This window comes from Neovison vison, chromosome 3 (genome assembly GCF_020171115.1).
Source record: "Neovison vison isolate M4711 chromosome 3, ASM_NN_V1, whole genome shotgun sequence".
NCBI lineage: Eukaryota > Metazoa > Chordata > Mammalia > Carnivora > Mustelidae > Neogale > Neogale vison.
Genome location: NC_058093.1, coordinates 29,084,676 through 29,106,953, shown reverse-complemented (window position 1 = coordinate 29,106,953; position 22,278 = coordinate 29,084,676). Strand labels below are relative to the sequence as shown.

The 22,278-nt window shown below is 43.1% G+C and overlaps 1 protein-coding gene across 1 annotated transcript in view; it reads right to left on the bottom strand.

The window, feature by feature from the left end:
• The window catches only part of LOC122902315 (sterol 26-hydroxylase, mitochondrial), a 34,998-nt gene that overhangs the window by 3,355 nt on the left and 9,365 nt on the right, over positions 1 to 22,278 (bottom strand). The window contains exon 3 of the mRNA XM_044241612.1: positions 2,587 to 2,777. Within this exon, the coding sequence (XP_044097547.1) occupies positions 2,587 to 2,777 (191 nt within the window). The remainder of the gene's footprint in view (positions 1 to 2,586; positions 2,778 to 22,278) is intronic.

The following is a 22,278-nucleotide window of genomic DNA, read 5'->3' as shown; positions in this document are numbered from 1 at the left end:
AGGGATGCTCATCAGGGTGGGAACCTGCCTCCCACAGGGGGGCTTCAGGTCTAGGGGCTGTCCCCACCCACAGCTGTCCCCCAAAACTACTACCTTTCCTAAGCAAGCTGGGCATGGGTCAATTTTTTAAAAGCTTAAAAGCTTGATGCAGAGTGGTAAGTACAATATGGCCCAATTTTAGGAGGAAGAAAAGAAACCCTATAGATCCATATGTATATTCACATGTTTCCACATAAAGTAGGGGAGAATACCCACCAAACTGTCAGGATTACTTAGAAGGATGGGATGGGAGTGGGCAGTAGGAAGACAATGTTTTATTACTGGACTTTTTACAATAAGCACTACTTTTGAATTATAAAAAAAACCAATAAGGTATTTTGAAAAGAGAGATATTATGGGTGCCTGGATGGCTCAGTGGGTTAAGCATCTGCCTTCAGCTCAGGTCATGATCCCAGGGTCCTGGGTTCAGGCCCCACATCAGGCTCTCCGCTCAGTGGGGAGCCTCCTTCTCCTCTGCCTGCTGTTCCTCCTGCTTCTGCTCTCTCTCCCTCTTTCTAATAAATAAACAAAATCTTTTAAAAAGGAAAAGAAAGATATTAAAAAAGGCTTACAGCAAGAATTGTTGTTTTTTCTAATTTGGAAAACTATTTATTTAAATGAGCCTCAAACCCCAGGAGCTTTCTTTATTATGTTGGGAAAAGCTGCAGAAAGGTCAACTGAAATGCTGCTGAAAAAGAAATGAAAACCAGAATAGACTCATTTACTGGAACTTCAGGGTGTGGGTGCTTCTCCAAGAGTAAAATAATTCTCCCAATAGTAGCAATCAGATTTGCAGAATTTAAATGAGAACATTTCAGTGGTTGTTAAAATATTTCCTGGGAGAACAATGTTTCATAAAATGAGATTTTAAAAAAATGTATACACACACACACACACACACATATACACATACATATACATTTTAAAACAAAAAGAACTTCTCACTGGTTAGCAAAATAACTTTAAAATACATATAAATGGTATAATATAATTAGGAAACTGGCTGTAGAGTGAAAAACTATAAATAGATAAATAGGGATATGCATAATGTCCAGCTCCAATTCTAAATCCTGAGCCATCAACTCTAGTGAAGACCTGACCTGGTGAAAACCCAAGACCCAAGTCCTTCCCTCAAAGCCGGACATCAAGTTAAAGAGCTCTGGAAGGACAGACATTCCATTCTCTTTTCATAACTTTGAATAAAGGGCTCATGAACTGTTGCAGTTCTGAAACTGTCCACCTGTGAAGGAACCGCAAAAAAGAAACAAACATGCAATGCGAGAATGAACATCCAGGCATCAAAGACAGATGAAATGCACCCACCAATTGGTTTGCTACCTTTCCAAAAGTATCAAGGCATTAAGTTCTTAAATCCCAGAATCAGAGAGATCGATTCCACCACTCACTAGTGGCAAGTGATGCAAAAACCTCTCTAGGCTTCAGTTTCTCCATCTGTAAATGGAGATAATCACACTATCTTGGGCTGGTGAGAATAAAATGAAATAATACATGTAAAGAGACTAGACTGATACCAGGCATGTTCTAAACACCTGCTTAGCTATTATTACTGGTGCGGCTACTGCAACCAACCGACTTTAATCCCTTAAGAAATAACGAAAGCATGAGATGTCAAGCAACTAGGGAAAATAAAAGTCTTTCATTATTTCTGAAGCTCTGTTTACATATTACAGCAAAAAAAAAAAACCTGTACTAGGGTGAAAGAAGTGATGGGGATTAAAGAGTACACTTATGCTGATGAGCACTGAGTAGAATCAGAATTGTTCAATCATTATAGGGTACATCTGAAATGAATAGAACCCTGGATGTTAACTATACTGGAATTAAAATAAAAAACAATTTCTAAAAAGCCCTGTATATACCCAGTTACAACCTGTGGCACTGGGAATGGTTCATCACCAATGATTCTCAACGCTTTATCTCAATTGGCGTTTGCGTATATGGCATATTCAGCCCATCTTTGAATTTGTCACTGCCAAAATAACCTTAACTCTTCTGGGTGTAACTTCAAGGCCGAAACTTACATCTGTTTCTGTGTATGGAGAGCATCTGTGAAAGTTACATCCAATAACAAACCTATAGGACATAATTTGGGAAATATTTTTAAAGTTAATTTCAGCCTTCCTAACTAGTATGGTGATGGTGTTTTTTTCAACTATATACAGATATGTCCTATTATGATTGAAGTTGGTATATTTTCAACCTTAATGTGGAATAATGGAGCTTGAAATGTCCTAGAGATAGCTTGGAGATATTCCACTCCAAACTTCCCATTTTACATAAGAGAAACATAAGGCCAAGGAAGGTGAAATTATTCCTTTGTCCAAAGTTATACAATATACTAGTGGAAAAGATAACGAATGGTCCCTGGGCTTCAGCCATCCCAACCACAACTTTTTAGGCTGAGTATCAGGCTCAGAGGATGCAGGGAGAGCCCACTCTGCCCGTTATCCACTGGCTTCCCAATACCACTGTCCTTGGGCCTGGCCCTCTGAGGCCTTGTACCAGTCCCTTCAGGCCCCAGCTCACGTGGTGAAGGGCCCATAGGCCAGGCCCTGCTGGTCTCGGTGCTCCTTCCATAGTTCCATGTCGTTCCGTACTGGGTACTTGCCCTCTTGCCGCATCACTCGCTCCAGGAGGGGGGCACTGGCCAGGTTCACATGGGTCTGAGGCCCTACGCGGGTTACCCACATTGGACCATACTTGGCCTTGTTCAGCACCTGTGGGGTTCAACCAAAGCTGAATAACCATGGCCTATCCAGGCAGGCATTTACTAGAGAGGAGATGGGATCAGGGAGTATCTGATAGTCACACCAGGGTAAGTGGGCTGGGCAAAAGCGCATTGTATAGGAGGTAGACACTAGGATGGCCTGTGGTTCTCAAAGAACACTGAAAACATGGGTACACAGGAGTTAGAATACTGAGAGCAATGAGTAGCTGGCAGAACTGGGGCAGTCGAAGTCCTTGGAGAAATGAAATTTTAGAAAAATGGGATATGTGGCAAACTGGGGTCTGTTTTGAGGTACAGATTTTGGGGTCTGAGGTTTTAGAAAAATTGAACCCTTTAGTGAGGTATAGTGGAATGCCTAAGCATTTAAATAGAATGCAGCTTGCTGTCAATGAGATAAAGATAAATATCTCATATAATCAATAAGAAAAAAAAAAACACAATAGAAACTCCAGGAAAAACAAGAAGCTGAATGAGAAAACCAAGATTCAAATAGGAAGTACACTATGTAGTATAAATTTTAAAATTTATTTTTAAAGAATTTATTTATTTATTTAGAGAAAGAGAGGGACAATACAAGCGGGATGGGCCAATGGAGAGAGCGAGAGAGAGAGAATCTCAGGTAGACTCCATGCTGGGCTCAGAGCTCGATGAGGGGGCTCGATCCCAGCACCCCGAGATCATGACCTGAGCCAAAACCAAGAGTCAGATGCTTAACCGACTATGCCACCCAGGCACTCTGGTATGAATTGTTTTTATTTTTCTTTCTTTCTTTTTCTTTCTTTTTTTTTTTTTTTTAGTTTTAAAATTTTTTTAAAAAGATTTTTATTATTTATTTATTTGACAGAGAGAGACACAGTGAGAGAGGGAACACAAGTAGGGGGAGTGAGAGAGGGAGAAGCAGGTTTTCTGCCAAGCAGAGAGCCCAAAGCAGGGCTCAATAACAGCACCCTGGAATCATGACCTGAGCTAAAGGCAGATGCTCAATGACTGAGCCACCCAGGCGCCCCATGAATTTTTTTTAAATAAAAATATTTATTAGCTGTGTTAAGTAACATAATTTTCAATTATTTTATCTTAGAATTTCTGAAGCACTTGACAATTGATACCCATAGCATGTATAAAATTGACATGAGTATAATATTTTTATAGTCGCTGAAAATGAGGGGGGAAATAAATATATTTTGGGTTTAGGGGGTAAAACTTAAGAAGAATCCACAAATACTGAGGCTAAATTTACTGGCAAAGTTACACTTACAGACTTAAAGAATATGAAACATAATGTTTTCCCAGGTACTTCATCTTTCATAATCTGTTACTGAAAAGATGTTAAGGGGATCAGAATCTCCCCAGTACAAAAATTAGACCAAAGCATTTCTGTAAAAGATGTGTTAAAATTATAGAGAGGTGATCTTTCATTCAAATTATAGAAGGAAACTTCACCCAACTCGTGGTCCAGAAAAACAGCCATCTTCCTGGGTTCTACTATTGACATTGAAAACCAGATTCTCCCAGGACCCATGTGACTCGATTGCCTTCAGTTACCCAGAATCCACCCTGAACTAACAGCTGATTCTGTCAGTTCCTAGGAAAACAACCTTGACAAACCCCCAACACCTTTTTAGTTTTGTTTCCCACTTCTACATCCCAGTAATGCCTGCTGGTCTGGTTTGGAACAGATGACTGTCTGGAAACTACAGTGATTCTTGGAGAAAAACAGGCATATCCATACATTGCTGGTGGGAGTCTAAAATGACACAAATCTACATTGAGGACAATACACTAATATTTATAAACAAAGTATGGGATGTCTACATAACAGAATACTATGTCACCTTAAGAGGATGAGCAGCTCCTTGCGCAGTAATATGGAAAGATGGACTATAATGTGGGAAAATTGATAGACAACCGAAGCAGGCGGTTAAATGGAAAAGTATGGTATCTTCTGTCTAAGAAAGGTGGGCCAAATAAGAATACACAGCATTATAAAGAAACTAACGAAAGTGATTAGCTATGGGCTGGTGGAGGGGATGGCAGTGGGAGGCAAGACAGGACGAAGTATATCTTGTCATATTGTTTTGGGTTTTGAACTACGAGAATGAATTCAAATTTTTTTTAATCTAAAGGGAAAAAAAGAAAGTGTTTTGTGAAATAATGAGTCACCTGCTGTTCATCAGGTAATTCCAGAAAGCAGGAAAGTCTTGCTAAACCTCTCAATTCATAAATACACTCCTTAGATTTTAAGTGGGCCCTAGCTTTGTTCGCTTGGTTTATTTCTCATAAAGGTTCCATTTTTTAAAGCAGTACTTTTATGGGGGCACCTGGGTGGCCCAGTTGGTTAAGTTGCAACTCTTGATTTCGGCTCAGGTCATAATCTCAGGGTTGTGGGATCGAGGCTCATGCTGGGCTCTGCAATGGGTGTGGATCCTGCTTAGGATTCTTTCTCTTTTCTCCCTTTGCACACTCACCCCTCTCTCTGTCTCTAAAAAGTAAGTTGTAAGTCCTTATATGTCTGTTTTTCTGTACTGAATTCCTTAGGAGAATTATCCTAAATGTAAATTTTAATTTATTTCCAGTTGGTTTATTTAAGATACTAATGGCATAATAATAATGATAATCATAATAAATATTTCCATGGAGCTTAGCATAAACCAGACACTGTTCCAAGCACTTGACTTATTTTAGAAATTCAGTCCTGGGCGCCTGGGTGGCTCAGTCATTGAGCATCTGCCTTAGACTCAGGTAATGATCCCAGGATCCTGGGATCGAGCCCTGCATCAGGCTCCCTGCTCAGCGGGAAGCTTGCCTCTTCCTCTCCCCCTCCCCCTGCTTGTGTTCCCTCTATCTCTGTGTCTCTCTCTGTCAAATAAATAAATAAAATCTTTAAAAAAAATATTCCGTCTTCACTACAACTGTAGGAGAGGGGTGTAACATTACCACAGTTTTTTTTTTTTTAAGATTTTTATTTATTTATTTGACAGAGAGAGATCACAAGTAGGCAGAGAGGCAGGCAGAGAGAGAGAGGAAGGGAAGCAGGCCCCCCGCTGAGCAGAGAGCCCCATGTGGGACTCGATCCCAGGACCCCGAGATCATGACCTGAGCCGAAGGCAGCGGCCCAACCCACTGAGCCACCCAGGCGCCCCAACATTATCACAGTTTTGTAGATGAGGGAACTTAGGCCCAAGGAGGTTGCCCAAGGTCACATTACTGGGAAATAGAAGAGTCAGAATTCAAACTCAGACCACTTAGATGGAGGTCATGCTCTCCACCACTTGAGAAAACTGACCCCTGAGGAAAGTGACTGTGACTTACTAACCAGAAACAAACTTAGAGCCTTTAAAAATAGGTACTATTTAAAACCAACATAACTATGCAATAAATCAGGGGTCCTCACTGAACTACTGACATTTGGGGCTGAATGATTCTTGGTTGAGTTAAAATTGTCGTGTGTATTGTATAATGTTTAGCAGTATCCTTGGCCTTTACCCATGAGCATCTCTCTGCCCTCCAAGTTGTGACAATCAAAAACATTTCCGGACATAGCCAAAATGTCCCCAGAGGGGCAAAATCATGCAGGTTGAGAACCTCCACAATAACCCCCAACTTTTTATCATTGTTATTGTTGGTTTGTTTATTTGTTGTTGTTTTGTAACCCCAACCTTTTATTTTTATCTCTTAAAATTTTAAAATTTTAATTTTACATTTAAAATTTTTAAATTTTAAATTCTAATTCTTTAATTTTAGAGGACTCTTTTTAAGAAACAAAACCTCATTTTGAAAAAAAATACTTATCTAGAGTTCGGTTTCTTTTCTTTGTGGTAAGTTCAAATTCAATCACATGCAACAGTTGTATAAAAATGCACATAGTGGTTATCTCTGAGTCATGGTTTATAGATAGGTTACTTCCTTCTTTATACTGTAATTTGTTTTTCAGATTTTATACCATGATCTTGGATTGGAGAGGGTCATGTTTTAAAAGATTAGAGCTATAACCATTTCCTTGGGGACTGGTTTCTTCTCTGGAATCCAAAGCCTCCAGCACCTCTTCCTGGCTTTGAGTTTGCAGATTTCTGAGACATCTCCCCTTTCCACAGGCTATGCTTTCTTCCCTCTTCCTTCGTATTCCTCTTCTCAGTTTACTCAGTGGAACTTAACTAGGATCTATTTCTGTAAGAACTTATTTTAGAAAGACACCAGAATACTTGCTCAAAGAGTGTGTGCTATCTGTGAACCTACCATTAGGCTGTAACCTGAGCCAGTTATAAAGCCCCAAGGTTCTCAGATAGATCCTGTCCAAGTGCCACTTTGCAGAACACAGTCCCCTAGGGATCATCTTCCAAGATGAATGGGAGGGGTAGTTTCCACCAAGTGAGATTCTGAAGGGGGAGAGCGATGAATTCACTCAACATTCATTTACTGAGCTCATATCCTGTTCTCCTATACTGATCTCGGCACTGAGGATACAACTGTGAGCACAGCAGGCCATCTCCCCTTAGAGAGTTTACATCTTAGTGCATGAGCCACACACTGGAGTTGCTTATAAACTGCTCCCTAGTTACATCTTGTCTCTTCAACTAGATTGAAAATCTTAAGGGTAGGAACCATGTCATACTTTGTTATTGCTTCCTGTACTGTCTGACATTATCACTAGACCTATTTTAGACACTTAATATTTAATAGTTGTCAGTGAATCAGGTGGAGAAAAGTTGCAGACAATGCAGGCTTCAGACAGAAACAAAGACAGACAGAAAGGAGGTGGGGAAGGAGATTCACAGGAAACTGATAACAGTGGCTCCAAAAGAGTGGTCACTAGCTGTAAAAACCTGGAAGAGTAATTTGAAAGGAAATTAAGAAAATGATTCCCTTTACAAATGGGTCTGTTCTGGACTGAACATTTATGTTTGGGGGAGTTTATATGGTGAAGACCTAGCTGAATTTAGAGATGGGGCTTCTAAGGAAGTAAGATTAAACAAGTAATTAAGATTAAATAAGAGTGAGTCCCTGATCCAATAAGATTAGAAGAGACAACATAAGAAGAGACATCAGAGAGCATTCTCTCTCTCTCTCTGCACGTAGACACCAAGAAAGGCCATGTGAGGACACAGGGAAAAGGTGGCTGTCTACAAGCCAGAAAGAGAGCTGTCACCAGAAACCAACGATGCTGGCACCCTGATCTCAGACTTCCAGCCTCCAGAACTGTAAGAAAATAAATTTATATTGTTTAAGACACTCATGTTTTGGTGTCTTATTATTATCTGTCATATTTTGTTATAGCAGCCAGAGAAGACTAATACAGAGCACCCAAAAGCATAAAATATGTAGGAATAAATTTAGCCAAGGAGATGAAACACTTGTACACTGAAAACTACAAAACATTGCTGGCAGAAATTAAAGAACTAAATAAAATGGAAAGATAGCCCATGTTCATGGATAGGGAGACTTAATATTGTTAAGATGGCGTACTCCCCAAAGTCTACAGATGCAATTCAATCTTCACCAAAATGCCAATGACCCTTTCTGTAGAAATGGAAAAATCAATCCTGGGTCACCTGAGTGGCTCAGTCGGTTAAGCATCTGCCTTCGGCTCAGGTCATGATCCAGTCCCACATCTTGGTCAACAGGGAGACTGATTCTCCCTCAGCTTGCCTCTCCCTCTGCCTGCTGCTCCCCCCGCCCACCCAGTTGTGCTTTCTCTCTCTCTCTGGCAAATAAATAAATGAAACCTTAAAAAAAAAAATCAATCCTAAAATTCACATGGAACTGCAAAAGGCCCCGACTAGCCAATAAAATATTGAGAAAGAGAAAAAAAGTTGGAAGATTTACACTTCCTAATTTTAAAACTTACCACAAAGCTACAATAATCAAAACAGTGTGGTAGTAGCACAAGAATACACATATACACCAATGGACAAGAACTGACAGTCCACATCTATGGTGAATGGATTTTTGTGAAGCTTGCCAAAACCATTCAGTAGAGAGAAAAAAAAGTTTCCTCAACAAATGATGCTGGAACAACTAGAAAACCAAGTCCTAAAAAATGAAGTGGGACTCCTATTTCACTTCCTATAAGGAAATTAACTTAAAATGGGTCAACAACCTAAATATAAGAGCTAAAATTATAAAAGTCTTAGAACAAAACATAGAGGCAAATCTATGCCTTGGATTTGGCGACGGATTATTTAATTTGACACTAAAAGCATGAGCAATAAAAGAAAAAAAAGATGAATAGGACTTCATAAAATTTTGAAATATTTGCACATCAACAGATACTATCAAGAATGTGAAAAGACAATAAACAGAATGGGAGAAAATATTTGCAGATCATATGATGAGCATTTGATATCCAGAATATACAAAGAAGTCTTTAAAAACTCAACAGTAAAAAGACAGTGATTTAAAAATGATCAAAGGACTTGACATTTCTCCAAAGTAGACATACAAAAGGCCAAAAAGCTCATCAGTACCATTGGTCATTAAGGAAATACCAATCAATGCCACAATAAGATACCATTTCACACTCACTAGGATGGCCTTAATCCAAAAAAACCCAGAAAATAATGAGTTTTTGGTGAGGATATGGAGCAAGTGAAACCCTTGTACACTGGAATTGTGAAAATGGTGCAGATGCTATGGAAAATCATTTGGCAGGTCTCCAAAAACTTAAACATTGAATTACCATATGATCCAGCAATTCCACTGTTCAGTATATGCCCAAGAGAGATGAAAACATGCTACACAAAGACTTGGACACGAACGTTTATAGCGGCATTATTCGTAATAGTTGAAAGGTGGAAACAACCCGAATGTCATCAGTTGATGAGTGGATAAGCAAACTGTGGTCCACACATACAATGGAATACTATGTCGCATAAAAAGGAATAAAGTAGGATACATGCCACAACTTGGGTGGATCTTAAAAACGTGTCAAATGGAAGAAGTTAGACACAATCGGCCATTTACTGTATGATCCTTTTTTTTTTTTTTTTCCAAGTAAGTGCCACAGCGGCATTGAGCCCAGTGCAGGGCTTGAATTCATGACCCTGTGATCAAACAAGACCTGAGCTGAGATCAAGAGTCAGACACTTTACCAGCAGAGCCACGCAGTTGCCCCTGTATGATCCTTTTTATATGACTTATCTGGATAAGCAAATCCATAGAGACAGAAAGGAAATTAATAATTATCAAGGGGGTAGTAGGAGAGAGGAATGAAACGAGATCAACTGGGGACGGGTGTTTTTCGGGGGAACTGAAAAAGTTTTGACACTAGGGCGAGGTAGTGGTTTCATAACATTGAGAATACACTAAATGTCACTTAATAGATACTCTCAGATGATTAATTGTACTATGTGAATGTCCCCTAAAACAAAACAAAACAAAAAGCCTAAAAGTTGGTGATATTTAAAACCTCCAAGGGCACCTGGGTGGCTCAGCAGGTGAAGTCACTGCCTTGATTTCAGCTCGGGTCTTGAGCTCAGGGTCATGAACTCAGGCCCTAGGTTGCCCAAAGCTTCCAGAGCCTCAGCAAGAACTTGTTGTGAACAAAAAAACAGCCCCTGATGGGGTGGCTCAGTTGTTAAGCGTCTGACTTCAGCTTGGGTCATGATCCCAGGGTCCTGGAATTGAGCCCCACATCAGGCTCCCTACTTGGTGCACAGCCTGCTTCTCCCTCTCTCACTCCCCCTGCTTGTGTTCCTTCTCTCTCTGTCTCTCTGTCAAATAAATTTTAAAAAAAAATCTTTTAAAAAGAGTAGCCCCTCAGAAAAGAGAGAACAGAAAAGAGGCTAAGGAATGTTCGCTTGGGTTGGTTCTTCTTTGGGTCCAAGGTTTTCTCTCTTGTAGATCAAGGAGGAAAGAGAACCAGACCAACCTTTCCTTTCTGCTGTCAGCTCCTAACCCAGGACAAAGGATTAAGCTTTGATGGGTATTTGTGGGTTGGTTTGTTCCAGAAAGAACACAGCAGCAGAGTCTTTGAGAGGGCCCTTTGTTGTGCAAAACCCCTGTGTTTGCAACTTTCCTAAGTGATAATTTGGCAGGCCATACATATCAAACCTCTGAACAAAATCTTTTGCACAACCATTCCATTTTAGGGCTTTATTCTGTGGAATGAAATCAGGACAGGCATGATATTTAGTGATAGGTATATTTGTGAAAGCTTTACACATTAAAAAAAAATCTAAATATATAACGGTAAGGTTCGGCAAATTCTGGTGAAGCCATACAACAGAACACTATTTAGCCATTAAAAATTGTTGTAGAAGTGTTTGTTGATATAGAAAGGTATGCATATTTATTTATTTTTAGATTAAAAAAAAAACTTATTTGAGACAGCATGAGCATGGAGGAGGAGCAGAGGGAGAGAGAGAAGAAGACCCCTCACTGAGCCAGAAGCCCGACCACACAGGGCTCGATCCCAAGACCCTGAGATCATTACCTGAGCCGAAGGCAGTCGCTTAACCAACTGAGCCATCCAGGAGCCCCCATATTTATTTCTAATAAAGGGCAGGTTGCAAAAAACAACATATGGTAAGCCTTCATTTAAAAAAATATATATATACATATATATATATATATATATATATATATATATATATATATGTATATATATATATATAGGGGCACCTGGGTGGCTCAGTGGGTTAAGCCTCTGCCTTCGGCTCAGGTCATGATCTCAGGGTCCTGGGATCGAGCCCCACATCAGGCTCTCTGCTCAGCAGAAAGCCTGCTTCCCCTTCTCTCTCTGCCTGCCTCTCTGTCTACTTGTGATCTCTCTCTGTCAAATAAATAAATAAAATCTTTAAATATACACACACACACACACACACACACGTATATATATTTGATGACACGTCGGGGAAGGTGTGGAAATCTATTCACCAAGGATAAGCAAACGGGGATAATGCTTACTTATCACTAAGATCAGGTGTGTATTTATGTGTTCATTTCACAAATGTTTATCCAGCACCTACGTGTACAAGGCACTGTGACCTGTGCAGGGTTTGGGGATCATGGACGCTTTGGATTTTCTTCTTTCTGTGTCTTTATATCTTCTGATTTCTCTACAATAAACACATATATATAGATAGATAGATATATGTGTGTGTGTGTGCAGAATATTGTTGAATAGCCTAAAAATTGCATCAGCCACATCGAAATGACATTTTCTCCTACAGGTGGTATGCACTCATAAATAATTAGCATACAACTCACATTCATGTGATTTTTTCCCCCAAAAAAACAAGAGTAATTTTTACAGCAAAAAAGTGCCTGTTGCTGTCATGTGTTTTTCCCTCATTCACAGCTGGCAAGATCAGTGCCGGGATCAGGGACCGCCTGGCGGGAGGCTTTGTTCCAGTTCCAGCCCCAACACTAACAGGCTTTGTCACTTTGTTGGATGACAGCTTCACTGTGGCACCCTCCTGACCTTGCGTGTACCCATACACACAAAGGCTAGAAGTCAGCCTTCCCTGGGTCTTCGGGGCTGAACAAGCTGTGACCCTCCCGGGACACCGGACGACAGGAGGCCAACCAGGAGCCACCACGAGGGCACCCAGCACCTCCCCCGCCATGTCCCCTGGAAGGCTGTCAGGAGACGGACAGCTTCTCCTCTGGGCTCTGCTGAGCTGTGTGTTTTCTGCCCCGGCCCCCCTCAGGAGTGAGCCACAGAGTATAAACCCCCCAAGCTGCAATGGAGAAAGGCCCCTCCCCCACCATGGGGTACGCTGCAATTCACACTCTGTCATCCATCCCTTTTGTTTCTGGGCTGTCCTTTTGCGTGCATGGGATGACGACGTTGGGGAGCTGCCACCTTTGGCTTATTCTTTTCACTCCTACTGTAAGTAATGAACTGTCAAAATCTTTACCGGAAAAATTGGTTATGTCTTGGCCTTGCCTAGTCTAATGTGTGAACTGGACACAGCTGGTGCCCAACATAGGACTGGTAAAGTTACAATACCCTTTTAGAGAAAGGGGAACATGAGGTCAGGTATGGGGATAAAGCAGAACCCAAGATCTAGGAACATAAGTGCATTTGGGGGGCAAGCGGGGAAGTGTCCTCCCACCGGCGGATGGCATGGGCCAGAACAGGAGAGAGAAGGCAGAGGAGCATGGGTCTTCCCACCACCCTCTCCATCCTGTTAATAAAAGGCCACTGAAAAAGTGCTGTGGTGGCTCAGTCAGCGGACCTTGCGGCTTAGGTCATGATCTCACGGGTCATGAGATAGAGGCCCAGGGCGGGGTCCGGGCTCAACAGGGAGTCTGCTTGAGTTCTCTACCTCTGTCTCCCTTCGCACCCCCCTCCCACTCGTTCTCGCTCTTGCAAACAAACAAACAAGTAAATAAATAAATAAGGCCACTGAAAATTGAAATTAACTGCAAAGCTGTCCTTCCGTTGGAGCTGCTCCCTTGCACTGCTCCTTTTCCCCTGACCTTCCAGCCCCTGCCCACTTCCTGAAGCACCTGAGTTAAACCCTTTGGTCTGAATCTCCGTAAAAAGCCACTGATGTGGGGGGGGAGGCGGCGCCTGGGTGGCTCAGTGGGTTAAGCCTCTGCCTTCGGCTCAGATCATGATCCCAGGGTCCTGGGATTGAGCCCCACGTCAGGCTCTCTGCTCAGCAGGGAGCCTGCTCCCTGCACCACGCCCCCCACCCCAGCCTCTCTGCCTACTTGTGATCTCTGTCTGTCAAATAAATAAATAAATAAATAATCTTTCAAAAACAAAAACAAAAACAAAGTGACTGATGGTTTGGAACACGAATGGCAGCCAAACAAGAACACAAGGGAAAGTGATTCCGGGAGAGGTCCATGAGTCGACTCCTCCTATAAACTGTTGTAAAATGAGTGGCCGGTATTGAGACGTCTCCCTGACACTGTTCCTCAAGAGTCAGGAACATTCCCCTGATGTCTCAACTTCTCATTGTATAATGACATCTTGTTGGTTGGCAAGCTGTACGTCTCAGAAGGAATGACCGGTAAGATTCAGAGTCCATTTGCCAAGTACTTTTGGAAACAATGTTGGTAGGGTAGCATGGAATCTCTCTGGCAGCCAGAGAAAAACGGCCGTCTTTTGCCAACTAAAAAGCAGTATATTCCTGATAGAAAAGCTGCACCTGCACGACACCTAGGTGGCTCAGTTGGTTAAGCATCTGCCTTAGGCTCATGCCTAAGGAACCTGGATCCTTGCTCAGCAGGGAGCCTGCTTCTCTTTCTCCCTCCACCTGCTGCTCCCCCTGCTTGTGCTTTCTCTCTCTCTCTCTCTCTGTTAAATAAATAAATAAAAATCTTAAAAAAAAAAAAAAAAGTTGCCCCTGTAAAAAGGAACCACATAGCACCGGTCGGGGGGGTGTCAGCCCATTGCTTCTGACAGGTTGACTTACGTGGGGTTTTTAAACCCTCCTTGTCAAAGCTGATGAGGTCACGGCATTCTTTTAGGAGAAAGACAGTGAGAACCCACAGGCCAGCTAGCAAAGTCTGTAAGAGGATCCTGGTAGACAGTCACAGACCCAGTGGACTTGTTTAGTGACAAGGTGACAAGGGTCTTTGACCATGGTCCCTGAGAGCCTTGGTGAGTTGTGTTGGTTTTTAGAGCAAAAGGGGAAAGGGCCTCAAAAAATGGTTAAAAAGCACTCCGCACTCCACAGTTGTTCCTTACTCTTCTGGATCACAAAGGAAAGCAACACTGTTTCCATCGGACAGCTGGCTGTGGCTACAGGTAAAATATGCCTTGTTATCAAGGGCACTCAGTTGCTCAGAGATAAACTGAAGTCCCCTCTTACAATGAATAGGAAAGGAAAATTCTGGAAAGATTTGGGCAAAAGCCTAATGAGACCCTGAAGTCTGGTCACTTCAGACAGCAGATGAGAAAACCACACCAGCGACACGTGGGTGGCTCAGTCAGTTAAGCATCTGCCTTTGGCTCAGGTCTAATCATGATCCCAGGATCCTGGAATATAGCCCCACATCAGGCTCCTTGCTCAGCAGGGAGACTGCTTCTCCCTCTACCTGCTGCTCCTACTGCTTGTCCTCTCTCTCTCTCTCTGACAAATAAATAAAATCTTAAAAAAAAAAAAGAAAGAAAAGAAAAGAAAACCACACCAGTTCCACCAGATGAGAAGGAATGGAAATCAACTTGTCACTTAATGATGGACCCCATGCTCCTTAGACACTCCAGCCACGAGCACAAACACCTCAGCTGTTGAGGGAAAGACAGATGAAGATGGATCGTGGCTTGTTGCACTGGGTCCTTCCATCCGTAACAAAACCACCATCTGATAAGCACCCAGGGATGACAAGGGAGGAAGCCATAACTTCCCGTAGGGACGTTGTAACCACAGCTGGATTTATAGTGGAAAACATGAGGGCCCAGATGATCAGAGCTAGTCACTTATGCTGAGATCCAACTGTTTGTTCAATGGGCACCATCGGGCTTTAGGGGACAGTTAAATCTGCTCCTGCACCCCAAAGACAGATGCTGGGAAACTATTCGTTTCTGGGCAACCAACTTCCCAGAATGGAAGCCTAGATTGAGAGTAAGGTCAATGCCCCTCAGGCTAAGCAGGGAGAGGGGCGTGTTATGAATTGAAATGTGCCCTCCCTGCAAATTCATATGTTGAAGTCCCAACACCCAGTACCTCAGAATGTGACCTTATTTTAAAATAGAATAAAGAAGTATTCCAGCGAACAGTAGGGTGGGCCCAAATCGAATATAAGTGATGTTCTAAGAAAAGGATATTTGGATGCAGATGCACATGCATACAGGGAGGCCGGCAAGCGAACATGAAGACAGGCATTCTACCAGGCAAGAGAAAAGATCTGGAAAAGCTCCTTCCTGCACAGCCCTCAGAAGGAACCTAACCTGCCAATACCTTGGTTCGGGGCTTCTGGCCTCCAGAAACCATGAAACAGTACATCTCTGTTAAGCTGCTCGGCTTGTTGTCCTTTGTTATGGCGACCCTCGCACAATGAACACATGGGACAACATAGGAATACAGGCATCCAGGATGTAGGACCATCTGGACCATCTGACCTACATCGCCAAACTGGAGACTGACAGTTTGCCCAGGAAGGAAATTCTCTCACTACCAGAACTGAAAGACCCAGGTTGTAGGAGGGGAGAATCGCCAGTCACCATCGGCACTGACTGTGGACCAACAGAAGGAGGGGCAAGAGGACCAAGGCACCTTTGCTGAGGTCTGTGTGGTTTGGAGCGGTACAGACTGGGGCCTCCACTCTGCCCCTCTCCCCAGACCTTAGCCCCTTCAAGAACAAACACAACTAGGGCAGAGGCCCAAGTCCCTCCTTCCCTGAGGAGGACTAGGGTCCGTATGCACTCACTGGCTAAAATGTGTTGGGAACTTGATGGCAACCAAGGTTGTCAGAATTTTCCAGCGTTTTTGGCCTCTGGGCACAAGTCATTAGGATGCTGAGAAATACCCAAGGGCATGGCTGAAAAATTACTTCAGCTGGATTTGGAAGTGACTCTCAGATGGGACAACGGACTGATGTAATTTTGTGGGTATGTTAATCAGACCTCTTTAGAGAAACAAAACCACAGGGCTATATGTATATCTAGAGGGAGATTTATTTTAAGGAATTGGCTCATGCAGTTGTGGGGGGTAGCAAGTCTCAAATTTATAGGGCAGGCCAGAAGGCTGGAGATTCCAGCAGGAGCTGATGTTGTAGTCTTGAGTCTGAAGGCAGCCTGGAGGCAGATTTCCTTCTTCTAGGGACATTAAGTCTTTTCACTTAAGGCCATCCACTGATTTGATGAGGCCCACCAACCCACATTATAGAGGGTAACTGCTCTACACAAGGGGTACTGATTTAAATGGTAATCACCTTCATGGAAATACCTAGACTAGACTCACCAAATATCATAACCTAGCCAAGATGACACAGAAAATCAACAATCATCATGGGTGAGCCTTTTTTGAGCCAATATACACTCGGGTGGTTATAATGGATACTACTGAATGTGTCATGGGAATAGATGTGTTCAGGACATTTAACACTTCTCTGCACTGTAATGGATGTTCCCAATGGGGAAGCACAGTGTTAGTGTGCTTCCCCACACTAATACACACTAGTGTGTTAGTGATCAGAACAGTGTTTGTGGGTTGAGTGGACCACTGAGGGTCTACCTTGTTCTCTCAGCTCAGTCATGTGTTATCAATAAAGTAGTGCAGGATTCCAGGAAAAGGGAAGGGGTAGAAGGAAAGATCACTGTCTCGATCAAAGAACTGGTACAGACAAACATGATGCTTAAGAAAACAATCCGGGGGTGCCTAGTTGGCTCATGGGAAAAGCTTGTGATGCTTGATCTCAGGGTCATGAGTTTGAGCCCTGCATTGGATGTAGATGTCATTCAAATGAATGAATGAATGAATGAATGAATGAACTGATTTTTTTTAAAACACAAAATAATGCAACAGTACAGACTACCATTCTACTTGGGTCAATCCTCACGTACCATTCAAGTCACACAGGTCAGTGACTACTGAGTTCTGCAGCAAAATAATGTGGCCACAGGAAGCTGGTTCTCTAGGGTTTGGAACATGGCCCTCGCCCAAAATCAGCTCCAGGAATACCCCAAGTGAGAGACTGTCACTGGCTTGTTGCCAAGAGCTAGTGCACACGGAGTTCCACACAGCAAAGTGTGGCTCGATCTGGTGTCCCTCTCGTGAGATGGGTCGGAAATGAGAACCCCAACAAGGTGGGCATGGCCTAACAAGCATCCCCTAATAGATGGCAGCAGTTCCTCTGGGGAAGTCATCCACCAGCCATTCAGTGATCAGTTGTCCTCCAGATGTGTTGATTCACTTGCAGGGTCTGGGCCAGCCCCTAAGCCTTCCTGGGGGCCTCACCACACTGAGGTCCTTGACAAAGACTGAGCCTGATTCACGGACAGATGAGCTAAGTTGAGAGCCATGGGGGATACTGGGCTGCTGCTGCTATGTGGTCCCAAAGAAAACTGCTTACAACCATCCATGGAAAAGAGAACCCTCACTGTTCAACACGCAGAGCTGTGAGCTATGCTACTTATTCTGGAAAAGCCTTCCCCAAATGCACCTTGCTACATTTTCCCTTGATTCCTGACAGTGCGGGCTGATGCTTAGCAGCGGAATGCCTGAATGAACACGTCTCAGGCTCTCTGGGAAGGAACAATATGGCGGAAGATCACACAAGACCCATAGCCTCTGTCCGAGACCCAAGTGGATGCCCGTGGCTAAAGGTTTCCTTGGATGGGCATTGGTGGAATCAGCAAACAGAGGGGACCTGTGATGTCCCTGAAGGGACCCTATAGATACCTGGGTACACCATTGCACCAGGGCACAGTAATCCATCTACCATTCAAGACTGGGCCCCCAAACAAGGCCTAGTGACTCTGGCACGCAAAGCCAAAGAAGCCTGACAAATATGTCTGGAACACCTGCTAGACAATCCAGTGGTAAAGGAAATGTGGGGACACAGAGCGAGGGGTACCAGTGCTGGCCTGGCCTGGCACACAGCCTGTACAGATCCCCTTCCATCCTCTCGAGAGGCCTGGATAAGCTGTGGGGGACCCCAGCCATATAATTAACTCTTCTCATTCTACCATTTTTCTTCCCACACCTGCCTCTTGGAAAACCAAGCCTATTGGAATATGGACACAGCAAGGAGAATCAGGGTGAACGACTCTAACCTGGTGCTTCCCTTGCCTTCAGCTATGTTTGCCACTCTTGGGCATTAACAGATGTTGCCGATAACGGTTATGACTATGAGGTGACAACTCCTCAGGGTCCTGCTGTCAGGGTTCAGGAGGGTTCTAGAATGGTAGTTGGTAAATAAGGGAGAAATTCGGGATGAGCTCCTATCAGTAGAACTGGACTGTTTATCTGGTGGGGTGGTCCCAGCCCCGAGAATTCTCTCTTGTATCTGTATATGTAAAGGTCAGGGGAGAATCGCAGAGCAGCCCCGTACACATCCACACCCTTGATGACTTGAGCCATAGCTTAGGAGTTTTGGCAGAACACTCTGCCATCTTCCTGGAATATGAGAGAATGTTCCATAAGGAGCTGCTATAAGGGATCTCCCATTCGCCTTCCTAATCTCCCTTGGGAGGTTGTCATGAAACAGTTTCTCTTCACCTCCTAGGTTCTGATGAAGTGCTGGCTTTTGGTTCACCACCACCCCGAAAAGAGCCACAGAGTAGAAATGCCTCTGGCTGCCGTCTAGAAGGAACGCATCAGCAACAGGGTACCCTGTAACTCACATTGCTCTCATCTGGTGGGCAAGTTTCAGTGTTGTCCTTTTGAATGTGTGGGACAGGGTTCACGGGGAACTGGGACCTTTGCCTCTTTTTCCTTTCACTATGTAAGCCGTCATATGTCTAAACCTGAAAGTGGCTTGTCCTATCTTTATTGATTAAATCAGTCGGGACTTAGCTTTGCCTTTTCTTCTTGACATTTCGTCAGTTAAATAAGTAAGAGAACTATACTATTAGTTGATCCCCAAGGTACACTGTGGCTAGCCATATGTTAAGGTCAATAACTCAAGGCAGGTCATAATGGCCATTGCGCACATTTTAGGCATGGTGCCTAGAATGCACTGATCTGCCTCTAGGCAGAGGATGGTTAACCTGGGGTGTGCAAACAGGCTGGGGGTGGGGAGGGAAAGTTGAAATTCTATGTAATATGTTGTATACAGACTCATTTTTTGCTGTTGTAAAGGGCCATAGCTTTCAGATTTTTAATCTTGTCAGGCCAGGTACCCAAACAGAGTTAGGAAACTCAGCTTTGGGTTGGGATAGAGATTTGCTCCTTAACCGGATTCTGGTCAGGCTCTTCCCAGCCCTCTTCTTCGCTAGGCCTCAGCTGTGGCCAAGAAAGACTTGAGCACACCAACATGCTTTCTAACAGCTCGGAGTAGCATCCCTAGGATGACCTTCATCCCTCGGAGAAAGGCCTGCCTAAGAAAACCCAAGGCTGCCAAAAGAATTTCCTGTTTGTTCCAGCCGACACCTAAAAATAAGGCCCCTGTGTCCAGTCCCTGAGGACACGTAGACGTCTAACTCTGATAAGCCCCGGCTAACCAACCAGATGAGTCTCACATGGACCAAATACCCGTTTCCTGCTTTTTGTGATTTTTCATTTCCCTGACTCTGCTCAGGCCCGCACCGTCCCGCTCCCCCCTCCCTCCCTCTCCTCTTAAAACACCTAGTCATACCCCCCACCGCCTCACAAAGCAGAGGGAATTTATCTCTTTCCCCTCCTGTCACGCATTACTGAGGAAAATCTATTTTCACCACTTTCACGAATATCTCCTGTGCTTCTCTTTGACAGTTATGTGTACCTTGAAAACTCAAAAAATAATACCAAACCCCAAAGTGGAAACCCCACGAACCTCCATTAAAAGACGGGTAAAAGAACACATTGGGGCATAGCCTGGGAGGGAATATTACTCAGCCGTAAAAAGGAAGAAAGGACTGATAGAGGCCCCAGCGAGGATGAATCTGGAAAACAGCTCGCTATGTGAAAGGCACCTTTCACAATCGACCACATAGCCAGTGAGCCCGTTTATATGAAATACCCAGAATAGGCAAATCCACAGAGAGGGAAAATGGATGGGGAGGGAACGGAGCCCGGGTGATGCTAGAAAGCCCCGGGTTTCTTTCCAGGGCAATGAAAATATTCTTTTTTTTTTTTTTTTTTTTAATAAATAGCATTTCTTTTTAATCTAGTGGATTAAGTAAAACAACAAGAGTAATTCATAGGAATTGTAACATGGCCTTAGGAATTGTAACAGTACATAGACATGTATTCAGTCAACATGTATCTCTTCACTTGTCCTGCAATGAAAATATTCTAAAATTAATGTGGTGATGGTCACATAAGTCTGAGAATCTCCGAAAAGCCTTGTAACCATTCAGTGGGATAGATGATAGGGCGCGTGATTCTACCTCCATAAAGCTGTCACAAGAGGAAAAAAGAAAATAACATTAAAATCATCTAAAATCTCCACTAGGAAAAATTAATACCACATGGCAATGTTCTGTTTTCCTACTTAAGGGCCTGTTCCGTGTACTGACTAGTGGACTCCTCAGGGAGGCTCTTGGTACAGCAAAACAAAACAAAACAAAACAAAAAACATGAAAACAGCAAGGAAATAGCTTTTACTTTACAAAAGTAAACTCACAAACTCCACGTACTATTTTGCGGGTGGCAACAAGCTTGCCCCTAAAAGTTGGCAGCCATCAGCTGGATAGACAGAAGGAGAGAGGGAACGGTCAGCACGAGCCACTCTCCTTCCACTGACAGGTGTGGCCGACAGAAGGCCCACTCGGGGTCAGAGGTGAAGAGGAGCCCCACTGGGATAGTCCTGTCTCAGGACTGTCAAAGTGTCGTCAGGAATTTAGCCCCAACCCCCTCCCACAAGTGGAATTCACATTTCCAAGAGACAGAAGGTGCTAAATAATTAACAGCATTCCCCGGTCCTCCTTGCTCTCAACCTGGCCTTGAATGGTCTCTGAGATCAGACCAAGCCAGTGGCTCCATGTGGACTTAGGATGAGCAGGACTGCTTTTTTTTTTTATTATGAATATTTACCGGATATTTTACTGGATAGTTAAAGAAAACAACATTATAAATACATACCACCCACCCACCAAAATTAAGAACCGTTATTATGTGTCATATTTGTTTCAAACCTTTTTTTTTTAAAGATTTTATTTATTTATTTGACAGACAGAGATCACAAGTAGGCAGAGAGGCAGGCAGAGAGAGAGGGGGAAGCAGGCTCCCCGCTGAGCAGAGACCCGGATGTGGGGCTCTCCCAGGACCCTGAGACCATGACCTGAGCTGAAGGCAGAGGCTTAACCCACTGACCCACCCAGGCGCCCCCTCAAATATTTTTAAAAAATGAAAACATTAAAAAAAAAGAAGAAGAAAAGAAAAGAAAACATTTCCAAGTCTCCTTCTTATCATTCCCTTTGCCCTCCCTTCCCAAAACAACCACTATTTTGAATTTGAAATGTATTCTTTCCATCAATGTTTAAATAATTTTACTACATATATATGTGTTCAGCGACAGCCTATGGTACTTTTGTGCGGTTTTTAATTTACAGAAATAGTATTCTATTGTACCTGTCATTCTAGTCAACCTTGTTTTGAGTTATATATGGGTACATTAAAAGCTTGTGCATTTGTTATGACTGTCCCATATTGTTCCATTGTAGGACTATATCACAATTTCTTTATCCTCCTCATGGGCATTTAACATGGTTCTGATTTTTTTTTACTTTACAAACAAGTTTGCAAAAAAAAATGTGATGCACGTGTGTATCCATTACTTCAATAATCGTAAAAATGTCCATTTTTATGCAAGAAGACAGAAGTGTTGTAAGTTACAAAGACACGCACCGTAGGCCAGTAAGAATTTCCCTGGGACTGTCCTGTTGATTTTGGCCGTTCTAACTGGTGTAAGGTGGTATCTCAATGTGGTTTTGATTTGAATTTCCCTGA